At 45.2% G+C, this 13,108-nt stretch overlaps 1 protein-coding gene across 3 annotated transcripts in view; it reads right to left on the bottom strand.

The window, feature by feature from the left end:
- Positions 1-13,108, bottom strand: part of CSNK1D (casein kinase 1 delta) — a 58,510-nt gene that overhangs the window by 26,321 nt on the left and 19,081 nt on the right. For all 3 annotated transcript variants that reach the window (XR_012896945.1, XM_075904239.1, XM_075904240.1), the window contains exons 4-7: positions 12,389-12,617; positions 11,384-11,554; positions 8,951-9,099; positions 3,052-3,223 (exon numbers count right to left, since the gene is read on the bottom strand). Coding sequence is in view for 2 of the 3 variants with exons in the window: in XM_075904239.1 (XP_075760354.1) it covers positions 3,052-3,223; positions 8,951-9,099; positions 11,384-11,554; positions 12,389-12,617 (721 nt within the window). In the remaining variant the exon portion in view is untranslated. The remainder of the gene's footprint in view (positions 1-3,051; positions 3,224-8,950; positions 9,100-11,383; positions 11,555-12,388; positions 12,618-13,108) is intronic.

The raw sequence follows: 13,108 nt of genomic DNA on the forward strand, positions 1-13,108 counted from the left end.
TTACTTTTTGGAAAGTGTATATGTTTGCTTGTCTATGCTAATAAAATTCAACTTAACCTCAGGTATCCAGCAATTAACTAACTGATGCAGAACTTCCAAATGAAAACTTAAAAAAAATAACTCCTATAGATAATGCGCACCCAGACTTTGACGCTAAAAAATCCGGAAAAAAAGCATGCATTATACTCGCGATTTTACGGTATCAAAAATCTGATAAAGTGCACTTTTCAGTCTAAACTGACAATGGAATCTGTTTGTCTAATATGAAGTACAAAGGGAAAGGTTGGCTCTAGCAGATGGTGGGGCTTTGGGGAGCTATGTGCATCACTTCAACTATTAGGAATGTAAAGGGTTAACTGGCTACCTGGTAAGCATTGCCTTACCGGCATGCTTACTTGGATAACCTGTTACAATGGTCCACAGTGTGTCACACCGCGCAGTGGGCTGTTGCAGCATTTCCAGGCCCACCTTGCTGTACGTCGGGCTGCTCCAGCTTGGCTGAACCCACCATGCTGCAGACGGGGGGCTGCTCCAGCGGTTCCCTACCCACAGAGTGACATAGTAGGCTAGTTAACATTTTAATGGGATTTTATATCCCTATCAACTACTGCTCCAAAATATTGGGTAGCAGCATGGCTTGATACAGGATTTCTGCAATGTGGTTCGCCGGAAGTAATGCCATGAACAGGAAATTAATTGTACAGTAGACTTCCGATAATCCAGCACCTTTGGGACCTAGGTGGTACTGGGTTATTGGATATGCCGGAATATCGGGAGGTACTCTGGCAGGGGGCTGTGACAAGTCTGCTGGGACCCGCACTGCGTCCAGGGTGGGGTAGGGTGGAGGGGGTGGAGAATGGTGTGGCGAGGGGTAAACTCTCCACCGTTTTGTGGGAAGGCGGGGGAAGCCCTGCGCAGCCGCCAAGAGTTTCCAGGAGGGGAGTGGGCCCCCCACCCTCGAGACTGCAGTAGTTATCACTGAGCAGTGGGGTGAGGGGCGGCGCTGCGGGACCAACCCGGCAGGACCCCAGCTGCTCTGCTCCACCGTTTCTCCAAGTCCGCCGCTCATCAGCTTCAGCGGCGGACTTGGGGAAGCGGTGGAGCAGAGCAGCTGGGGTGCCGCTGGGTTGGTCCCGCAGTGCCGCCCCTCACCCCCCTGCTCGGTGATAACTACTGGGGGGTGGGGAGCCCGCTTCCCTCCTGGAAACTCTCAGCAGTGGCACGGGGCTGAGCACAGCTGGAACAGGGCAAGTTCAGGGACTTAGCTCTCGCAGCTCCACGGGGCTTCCCCAGCCTTCCTGCAAAATGGCGGAGGGTTCGCCCCTCACCACACTGTTCCCCGCCCATCCCCCAACCCCCGGTTGGATGCAGTGTGGGTCCCAGTAGACCCGTCACAGGGGTATAATTCCCTTCCCCTCTTCTCTCCTTCCCTTTCCCAGCCGCGAGCATCCATGGGTATCACAGCAGCTCCAATTGTCCAGCTGGCCGGAGCACTTCCAGGTTCCAGTTGGTGCCGGACTATTGGGAGAGCCGGACCACTGGATGCCGGACAATTGGAGTTTTACTGTATTATCTGAATAAGTGAAAGTCGGAACTGAATTTCTAATATTATGTAACAGCAAGATCAAATGTGTATCTAAATTCATTTTAGCTTGCCATTGACCTGGAAATCTATTCTCATGACGACTAGGTTGAGGGACAATAAAAGAAGATCTAAGTCCAACTTCAGTAGACAAGCTGGTTATTTAAACAAGTAAAAAAAGGCTTAAAAGAAAAAAAAAAAACCCTCAGCCCTATGGAATTTTATGTTATTCCTTACATAAGTAGAAAATCATTTTGCTATACAATTAAAAATCAAATCACCATTAGGGAAAATCTCGTTATATACAACTGTTTACATTTATTAGTCTGAAGTGGGGACTCCGCAGAACACTTAAAAACAGAACAACATTATATAAATCTAATGTCCTGAGATTAAGTTACAGGTTGGACTTCCCTTGACCGGCACTCTCGGGACCAACCCTCTCCCTAATAAGGGAATTTGCCAGATCGGGGCGGCCCCCTACCACCGGCCTCCAAGGATGTTCCCCCTCTTTGCAGCTGTCTCTGCTCCAGCCCCACTGCCACTGGGCTCCAGCCCACTGGGGCTCTCCAGAGATGGAGCTCCCCAGCTGCCATGGCCCCGCTTCTCAGCTGCCCCACTTCTGCTGAACACTGCCCCTCTTTTGCTGGGGATCCCTGGGTATGGAACTTGCTGGTCCTGCTACTGCCCCGCCCAGCCAGGAATGGAGCTTGCCAGTTTCACTGGCCGGGGCTCCCAGGCGGTTTGCACTCCCGGGTGCTGGGGCTCTCTGATCCAGCAACATCTGTGATCTTACTGGACTATGGATGTCGCTGACCAGAGTCTCCTGGATTTCAGGGGTTCATCCTGTAGCTTGGAAAAGGTGCGATTTCAATCTAAATCAGACTAGCAAGTAGTGAGGCCATTACTATGCACAATAGAAAGGAAAACTTGTTCAGCAATTTATGGAAAGAACAGCATTTACAGAACATAAGAACGGCCATACTGGGTCAGACCAAAGGTCCATCTAGCCCAGTATCCTGTCTACTGACAGTGGCCAGCACCAGGTGCCCCAGAGAGGGTGGACCGAAGACAATGATCAAGCGATTTGTCTCCTGCCATCCCTCTCCAGCCTCTGACAAACAGAGGCCAAGGACACCATTTTATCCCCTGGCTAATAGCCTTTTATGGACCTAACCTCCATGAAATTATCTAGCTTCTCTTTAAACTCTATTATAGTCCTAGCCTTCACAGCCTCCTCTAGCAAGGAGTTCCACAGGTTGACTACACACAGTGTGAAGAAGAACTTTCTTTTATTAGTTTTAAACACAGAGAGTAAGTTTATAAAATATTTCCCTACTCCTCATTATTTACTCAAGTTGATTTTGAAGGACAACAAAATAGTATGTATCAATTTCCAATAATCAGGAAGCAGTCGAAGAACAGTATAATCTGCAGCCTCAGTCTGCCCCAGGAGTTGGATGACTTACCGGTATGTGAAGTTGGGGTAAGGGGAGCAGGAGGAGTTACGTCCTGCGTTCCCCTCAGCCTCCCAGAGGCAGTGGAGGGCAAACCACGTACTGCAGGATTTCGTGTATGTCTCAGCCTTTCCTCTCGCTCTCTCCTTTCACGTTCAGCATCTTCAGCGACTCTGCTTGCTCCCTGTAAGTCATGAGACCATAAATAATCAGGCTGAGTATTGAGCTTAGTATTGCATTTCAAACAATTACTAATGGCTAAAATAACATTTCACACACAAAGTGTAAAATGGAATCTGGCAGTTTGTTTCTGTAAGTTCTCATCAAAACTCTGATACTGAATTTAATTTGTATTTCATTCTAGCATGCATATATTACAGTGATCAGAGGGACTGGGGTGTTAGAAAGCCTAACTAACATTTTCATTGTATGGTACCTCACAATATAGTTACAAGTAACAGTAATTGCCTTCTTTCAAAAACTCAAAAGTTGACTTCACAAACCCCAGAACCTGTTTTGATGGGAAAATACTGTAGGGGAGTGTGGACAATCCTGTCTTGACCAAAATAATAATGTCTGAATTGTCCGGCCCTACCCTGACTGAACTAACAATGGCTGTCTTGCCCAAAGTGCAGATTTCTAACAAAGCAAAGCCAAGCCTGTCTCAAGTCTGGTGCACATATGCATGCAAGCCAGGTCAAGGTGGAGGGGGAGCTTTGAGAATCAAGAGTGCTTTAAACAATCGTGCGTAGGGAGTATGGTACAGTGAAACCACGCCAAGAACATTGGGAAAAACCTGGCACAGGTACATAATATTTCAGTTAAATAAAAATCACAGATACATTCATGGAACTGTCAATCAAATATAGTTTTTTTGCAATATAGGCAGTCCCTGGGTTACGTACAAGATAGGGACTGTAGGTTTGTTCTTAAGTTGAATTTGTATGTAAGTCGGACTGGTACATATTGTAGGGGAAACTCTAGCCAAACATTTCCCCAAGCTCAGTTTTATTCTCCCACACCTCACTTCCCTCAGTCCTTTATTCTCAAGCTGAGGTGTCTGCTGAGAAAAGCCGCTCGTCTCCCTGGTCTGCTGGGGGGGGGGGGGCGGCGTTAGCTTCACGTCTCCCTGGTCTGCTGGGGGGAAGCAGCTAGTGCGGGGTTGCCTCACCCCGTTTGTAAGTAGGGATCCGATGCAAGTCGGATCCATGTAACCCGTAGTCTGTAGTCTGAATAGCAGGATGTATCCCAAATATGGGCATAATAGGTATTTTATGCAATACATAATCAATTGGTAGATATATTATATTCTTATGTTTTATGTTCTTAAATTACTAGAACGACTAAGTCGAGAATAAATATAGGTGTAGAAAAGAATCAGTGGGCGGGATTGGGCAAGGTGTCCCTACTACCTTACTCACTGCAACTAGAAGCTGTGCCTGTTCCTACTAACCAATGCACTGTGGACACCTTGGTGTCTGTTGGCTCCTTTCATATCTAATAACCAGAATCACGCAACAAATACCAATTAAAGATTCAGTTATACTTAATCATACTTTGTACCCTAAAACTGATCTCACACTGGCAGACCACAAGAAGAGTGGAATTCTTAAATGAAGACGCTTGATTAAAAATTTCCTACTTTAGGGAAAGCCACTTATGCCAAATTTCTCCCTTGTGAACAGGAAAAGAATTGATCTTTCTACTCTAGGTATGAGACATTCATTAGTCTGGTACAGTGATTTCTAGTGATGACTGATTAGGTCTACACTGGTTCAAAAAAAAACCTGGGCACACATTGAGGCTGGAGCCCAGACCAACATTCCATCTGCAATCTCTCAGAATAGTAGTAACACAACAGTACCCTTTGTGGTTTACACAGGCATGTGCTCCTCGAAGAGGGCAAACTATGGGCATCAATAGCCTCAGTACAATCCAGGCAACCCCATTCTCTCAAAATCAGCACTAACGTCAAGAATATTTGTTATTCTCACCACCTTGGGATAAACCACACGCCTTATTGCCTCAGAAAATTCTGCCACCACTTCACCTACAGTACACTTTCTAACAGCAAACTGGTACGTAACAGACCTGTAGCACTTCGGGGTAACCAATTTCCAGATGGCTATTGCATCACCACTCCTGGAATGGTAAGGGTAGCATCATGCATGATTTTACATTTTCAGGTGGGAAAACCTGTTCAAAAAGCTCCAGAAAGGTAACTTTCTTCATACAAAATTTCGGAAATCTCTGCTAATCATCCCATGTCTAGATGATGACATGATTCTATTAGTCTGTGCTTGTGGCCCTGCATAGTGGGCAGCTATATTAAGTGCTGTGGGCACCCTTAACCAGTGAGAGTCTGACACACTTACGTACTCCCTCACCTCTGCCCCCTCTTCCTTGCAGCCCATCATAATTTCTTTCAGTTGCCTTTGGTGGGCAAAACACATTGCCACAATATCCACCAGAGGCTCACAGAAACTCTGCTTGTTTCCTGACACAGGAGTGAAGGGAAACGTTCTTGGAAAGACACCTCCTCCAGCAGATGGGACCACAGAGACAAAAATGACAATTCAGCAATACATGTTGGCTAGATTTACAAACTTGCGGGAGAGGGGGTTAGGAATCAAGTTTTCCTGCGGTGCACCACAGTCAAAGGGCTAAAGCAGCTATGTTTCAGGAAGGCACCAAAAAGTCTGGGAAATGGTTGGTTAGACTCAGGTCTGTGCGCTAAAAAGTGGATGCTGGCACCCCAAGTTGATGAAAAAATGTATTAGAGTTTCAATATTCATTGCATTTGAAAATTGACATCTTACCATTGATTCATAATGGGGAGTTCCAATTCCCCTTTGCATCTTATTCTTAACATACGGAATCAACTAATCAATTTAGAACTAGGGATATAAGTGACTAGTCGACTACCCAATAAGCATAAGCTTATCAGATAGTCGAGTAGTGACTTGACAAGTTGCTTCCCTCTCTCTTGCTGCCTCTATCAAGAGAAAGGAGGGGAGCAGGAACCAGTGCGGGGGGGGGGGAGGCAGCTTAAAAGATGGTTCCACCCCGCACTGTCTCCTGGGTGCTGCCTGCTCTCCCCAGCTGCCTGTATCAGAGGCAGCGGGGGAAGGAGGGAGGGGCGGGGAAATAGGGGAGGCTGCTGCAAAGAAGCCCCTGTCCACAGGTGTCCCAGCAAGGAGCTGGGAGCTTCCTGTGGACAGAGGCTGCTGCCGCATACAGGAGCTGGTGCCGGAGCAGCTACTGTTTGCAGCCAAACCTGGGCTCCGGCGGGGGGGCAGCCCATGCGCGCCTGGGATGCCCCGCCGCCGGCTTCCCCCGAGGCTTTCAAAGCCGCGGAGGGGCTCCGGCGGGGGGGCAGCCCATGCGCGCCTGGGATGCCCCGCCGCCGGCTTCCCCCGAGGCTTTCAAAGCCGCGGAGGGGCTCCAGCGGGGGGGCAGCCCATGCGCGCCTGGGATGCCCCGCCGCCGGCTTCCCCCGGGGAAGGGGGGGGGGGGGGGGGGGGGGGGGCAGCCCAGGCGCTCCTGGCGGCTTTGCTCCCGGTGCCTCTGGTCTGCTGGGGACCATCTCCAGCAGACCAGGGACACCGGGAGCAAAGGAGGCGGAGGGGCGCTGGGGTATAAGATGAAACCCTATCTTTTAATTAAAAAGATAGGGGGTCGTCTTATACACCCAGTCGCCCTATACGCCGGAAAATACGGTAACTAGGCCTCAGACCTGGCCTGTGCTATATTGGCTTATGTTTTAGGCCTTCATTTTACAACATTTAAAATGCAGAGCTGAGCTACCCCCGCTGTGGCTCTGCAGAATGGTCCTATCAACTAACTGTATAGTCTATACAAATTGTATCAACTATACGATTAGCCTGATAACTGCATTTTAACATCCTTATTTGGGACATGAATATTTTTTAAAGCCAATGGCCACTCTCTCTCTCTCTCTTTCTCTGTTTGAAATGAAGAGGCACTGTAGAAAAATCTGATTCTTCAAACTATCAGCCTCCACGCAACCACCCAAAGAAAGCTTGGCCTTCTCAAATGCTGTTTGAGCACCGGCAATTTTGGGTAGCTCATTCAAAACAAACACTGTTAGTAAAGTGGATGAGGGAGGTACCATAGTGAGAGATGATGTGGGAAAAGCTGAAGTACTCAATGCTTTCTTTGCCTCTATTTTCACGGACAAGGTCAGCTCCCAGACAAATGCACTAGGCAACGAAGCATAGGAAGGAGGTGGACAGCCCTTGGTGGGGAAAGAACAAGTTAGGAACTATTTAGAAAAGCTAAACAGACAAATCCATGGGCCCAGATTTAATGCATCCAAGAATACTTAGGGAGTTGGCAAGTGTCATTGCAGAACTTTTGGCTATTATCTTTGAAAACTCATGGAGATCTGGAGAGATCCCGGATGATTGGAAAAAGGCAAATGTAGTGCCCATCTTAAAAAAAAAAGGGAAGAAGGACAACTTGGGGAACTACAGACCAGTCAGCCTTACCTCAGTCCCCAGAAAAATCATGGAGGAGATCCTCAAAGAATCCATTTTGAAGCACTTGGAAGAGGGGAAAGTGATCAGGAATAGTCAACATGGATTCACCAAGGGCAAGTCGTGCCTGGCCAATCTGATTAGCTTATATGATGAGGTAACTGGCTCTGTAGATATGGGAAAGTCAGTGGATGTGATATACCTTGACTTTAGCAAAGCTTTTGATACAGTCTCCCACAATATTCTGGCCAGCAAGTTAAGGGAATATGGATTGGGTAAATGGACTGTAAGATGGATAGAAAGCTAACTAGACTGTCGGGCCCAACGGGTAGTGATCAATGACTCAATGTCAGGTTGGCTGTCGGTTTCTACCGGAGTACCCCAAGGATCTGAACAAAACCGGTCCAAGAACAACATCTTTATTAATGACCTGGATGAGGGAATGGATTGCACCCTCAGCAAGTTCACGGATGACACTAAGCTAGGGGGAGAGGTAGATACGCTGGAGGGCAGGGATAGGGTCCAGAGTGACCTGGATAGATCAGAGGATTGGGCTAAAAGAAGTCTGATGAGGTTCAACAAGGACAAGTGTAGAGTCCTGCACTTGGGACGGAAGAATCCCAACCATTGTTACAGGCTGGGGACTGAAAGGCTAAGTAGCAGTTCGGCAGAAAAGGACCTAGGGCTTACAGTGGATGAGAAGCTGGATCTGAGTCAACAGTGTGCCCTTGTAGCCTAGAAGGCTAATGGTGTACTGGGGTGCTTTAGGAGGAGCATTGTAAGCAGATCCAGAGAAGTGATTATTCCCCTTTATTCAGCTCTGGTGAAGCCACACTTGTGTCCAGTTCTGGGCCCCCCACTATAGAAAGGATGTGGGCGCATTGGAGAGGGTCCAGTGGAGGGCGACCAAAATGATTAGGGGGCTGGAGCACATGACCTATGAGGAGAGACTGAAGGATTTGGGTTTGTTTAGTTTGCAGGAGTGAAGGGGGATTTGATAGCAGCCTTCAACTTCCTGAAGGAAGGTTCCAAAGAGGATGGAGAGAGGCTGTTCTCAGCAGTGACAGATGGCAGAACAAGGAGCAATGGTCTTAAGTTGCAGTGGGAGAGGTCTAGGTTAGATATTAGGAAAAACTATTTCACTAGGAGGGTGGTGAAGTGGTGGAATGGGTTACTTAGGGAGGTGGTGGAATCTCCATCCCTAGAGGTTTTTAAGACTCGCCTTGACAAAGCCTTGGCTGGATTGATTTAGTTAGGATTGGTCCTGCCTTGGGCAGGGGGCTGGACTTGATGACCTCCTGAGATCCTTCCAGCTTTATGATTCTAAGAAATCAATACATAGCAGCAATCCCAAATAGACTTTGATTCCTTCAATGACCTCTGTGACTAAGTCAACAATGTACTCTACTTACAAATTTGAGCATGTTCCAGTCAAATACATAATCATAGGAGAAGCCTTGTCGATGGAACAAGTTTCTGAATAGCTGTCTCAGATACGAATAGTCTGGTTTGTCATCAAAACGCAAAGAACGGCAAAAATTCAGGTACGTAGCAAATTCAGCTATGAAAAAAAAGAGAAATTTAATTTACTAGCTTCATATTAACTTTTAAATAATTGTTTCAAAAAGTAACATAATGTTTACTGGGATAGCACAGTTTTGTCATGCTTTTCTACATGTAACACTATCTTACATTGTGGGGGGGAATAGCTCAGTGGTTTGAGCATTGGCCTGCTAAACCCAGGGTTATGAGTTCAATCCTTGCAGAGGCCATTTAGGATTTGGGGCAAAAATTCATCAGGGATGGTACTTGGTCCTGCTGTGAAGGCAGGGAACTAGACTCTCAAGGTCCCTTCCAGTTCTAGGAGATAGGCAATCTCCATTATAAAAAAAAAATCCCAACAATTCCTTCAAATGCATCAAGCAAACAAAGTTACACCACCATTTTAGCTGCCATGCTATGTCTTTTTCATGACCTTTGGAGCAAATGTAATATTTACACTGCCTAGTTTACAGAAGTCTAAAGACTAAAGACATTAAGAATTGCTTCAAGAGTATAAATTAGGGCTATCATTTAATCACAGTTAACTCACATAATTAACTCAAAAATGTAATCATGATTAATCGCACTGTTAAACAGAATACACACACACACACACACACACACACACACACACACACACACACACAGAAACTTATTCAATATTTTGGACATTTAGTATATTTCAAAACTGATTTCAATTACAACACAGAATATCAAGTGTACAGTGCTCACTTATCATTGCTACAGTGCACATATTTGTAATAAAAATTATATAAAGAAACAGTATTTTTCAATTCATCTCATACAAGTACTGAAGTATGAACTCAACCATGGAAGTGAAATTACAAATGTAATTTTTTTTTATTATATAACTGCATAAAAAACCCAAAACAATGTAAAACTTTAGAGCTCTAAGTTCAAATGTAGGGGGAAATACTGGTGCAATGTAAGGCCTCTTGCGGGCTACTGTCAGAGATAGGATATTGTGCAAGATGAACCACAGATCTGATCCAATGTGGTAGTTCCTATACTCCATGTTCCCTAGTACAGCAGATGCAATTGGTGCATTGGACTTTGCAATCCAGCCCACTCAAAGGGATGAAAACCTCAACTGGTCAACACCTCTAATGATTTGTGTCTGTCTTCAAACAGCATGGCATTTTTACAAAAGTACTGAATCAGGAGACCTAGCTTTCTACTCCCAATTCGCAGTGAAGGTACATTCATAAAAATATTAATCTGAAGGTGAAGAGAGATGGTCAATGGATGGGAAAGAGTCCTGGCAAGCAAGCGTGATCACATGTGTTAAATTCCCTGTAAGCTGCACAGCCGCATGCAGACTATCAAGGGCTACACAGGCAAGGAGAGATGTCCCTCCCTCAGCTCAGCCCAGCCCCTCTGGAGCTGCCCAGACTGGAGAGGGGCACACTTCCCTCAGCTTCTATGAAGATAGAGGGAACTGGGGAGAAGGGAGTCCTCCTTCCCCCGCCATAGCTCCAGGGCAGCTTGCACCTCAAGCCCCTAATTCCTGGACCCACTCCAGAGTCTGGCCCCCTACTGAAACTAGGGATGTTAAATGTAGATTAAATAATCAAATTGTCGATGGGATTTCCATCGACTATTCAATCAGTCTATAGGGATGCCTCTGCCTAGTTCAAAAGCAGAAGCCCTGCAGGGAGCGTGGGGTCAACGCTCCCAGTGCCGCCTAAGCCTTTGAAACACAGAAGACTGGGGCTCTTGTACATTTCAAAAGCAGAATCGTAGCAGAAGCGGCACAAGTGGACACTGCTTCAGTCCCCATTTATGCCATTTCCCACTGTGCCTTCCCATGGAGATGGTGCTGCGGGGAACCAGCTTTTAACCCGGCTCCCGCTCCTCACCTTGCTGCCTCTCTCTGATAGAGGCAGCAAGGGGAGGAGAGGGAGAGCGACTAGTCACATCACTAGCCAGCTAGTTGCTTTCCTCCCTAGTTGGAACCCTCCCCCCAAACCCAAACATCTTGCCCCAGCCCTGAGCTCCCTGCCATGCTCTGAACCCCTTGGTCCCATGCTGGCCATGTCACTTCTACATTGGTACACATCAAAAAATTCACATTCTGCATATGGATATAAAAACTTAAGAGGGAACATTGTCCACTTGCATGAACAATTAGGCCACCATTGAGTTTGATGTGCCTATTTATGAACAGAAATCAAAGTAATTGCTAAATTAATATAAGTTAAATATGTCAATATTGATAAGACAATATTCAATGTTAAAAGAAAAGCTAACTTTGTCAATACACCATCAAAAGAATAACTTACAAGGATATCCTTTACACAAAACCTCAATGGGCGTAGACATTTTCTTTTCGCTGATACGTTCATATTTCTGTCTTTTTGTTGCTGCCTTCAATCCCTGCCAGGGGAGGGAGCCCAGGTTAAAATACATCAGTACATAGCCCAAGGACTCCAAGTCATCTCTGCGAGACTGCTCTACAAGAGTGTAAAAGTGGAGTTGTTAGATTTGATATTGTGGTGTGAAGGTACAAAAATGTTTATGCCACAAATTGTCACTGAAATCTTACAAATACATAAAATATAGCTGAAGGTCAATAAGTCCATCTTACACTTGCCAATAACTAAAAACAGTTACCCTTTAGCAGTTATCCAAAAACTTGCTAATTCCTTATAACCATTAGTTTTCTACTTCTATAGTCACCTGCAGACATAAGCCTGAAGTAATCACACACGTAAGGCCAAGCTCATTGCATACACCAGGCCCTGACTAGGGGGTCCCCTGGACTTCGTCCATTTCCCATCACAATGTTTCCAGTTTGGCACCTTTCCATCCCCTTCTGTTTCCAATAACTCTCAGAAACCCACCTATGCGCCAAGTGCACTCACATGCTTCCCACCCACTCCCACTATTATTTCTTTTCTTTCCTACTGGTGTTAAGTGATGCCAACAACCAGTTATTGATTTATAGAAAATTGCAGAGGTACTTGAACTTGTGGCTCTGCTAAATAGGAGGCAGAGACTGTGGCCTCCTCACACATTAGCAAGCTTTCATTTTCTAATCCCCCCTCCCCTCTACCCCCCAAATCCACAGTATTCAAAGGTTATCACATGACAAATAGCACAAGTTTAGTGTAACCCCTTGCAAACTTAGCCAGTTGTTAGTAAAAGGCACTTTCTTTCAATGCATCAGCTACATAAGAATATCCGCTTGCTAAAAGGAATTATCCAGCTTGTATATTTCATTAACTGAAAACTCAAATGATAGATGCATATTTTGCTAGACAGAAAGCTATCTTCCTCTAGCTCACCAATTCCAAGATGAGTGTTTATAGACGCATAACGGGCAGTTCCTGTTAAGTTTTTATTTTCACGATATGGAATGTGCTGGTGAGTTCGAGCATCCCGATACTTCTTGGCTAACCCAAAGTCTATGATGTAGACCAGATTGCCTTTCTTTCCCAGACCCATCAGGAAGTTATCAGGTTTTACATCTCGGTGGATGAAGTTCTTAGAGTGGATATATTCAATCCGACTAATCTAGATACAGAGAAGAAATTAATTCAAGAGACACTGTGCATCAACTTATTTTACTAGAAATGTGGTCTTAAAAAAAAGACATTTCCTTATCCATTTTATCATTTAATGTTAGATTCTTAAAAGAAATGGATTTTACAAACAGATAGTTTACTTTTCATTATATTGCTTTCATATCTTCCTTCAGTTACCCCACCTTAGTAAATTTGAGGTTTATTTTTATTCAGCTTCATTTCTGGCTCTATTGCATTAGCTCAATGTGACAATGTCTTGGTAGTTAATAATCCAGAAGAATATTTAAATTCCAACAAAAAACTGTTTAAATGAAAACATTTATCAAAATTACTGATTTACAGTTTTGCATTTACAAAAATAAACCTAATTTTGACTCGGTGTTTTAAAAGAGATAGCAAACCTCATCCACCTATGACTTCCTAACAGGGATATAGCTGAGTAAAATCTCTTTGAAAATCTTAATATGCCAAATAGATTTC

The sequence above is a fragment of the Pelodiscus sinensis genome, chromosome 20, assembly GCF_049634645.1.
Source record: "Pelodiscus sinensis isolate JC-2024 chromosome 20, ASM4963464v1, whole genome shotgun sequence".
In the NCBI taxonomy this organism is placed as follows: Eukaryota; Metazoa; Chordata; order Testudines; family Trionychidae; genus Pelodiscus; species Pelodiscus sinensis.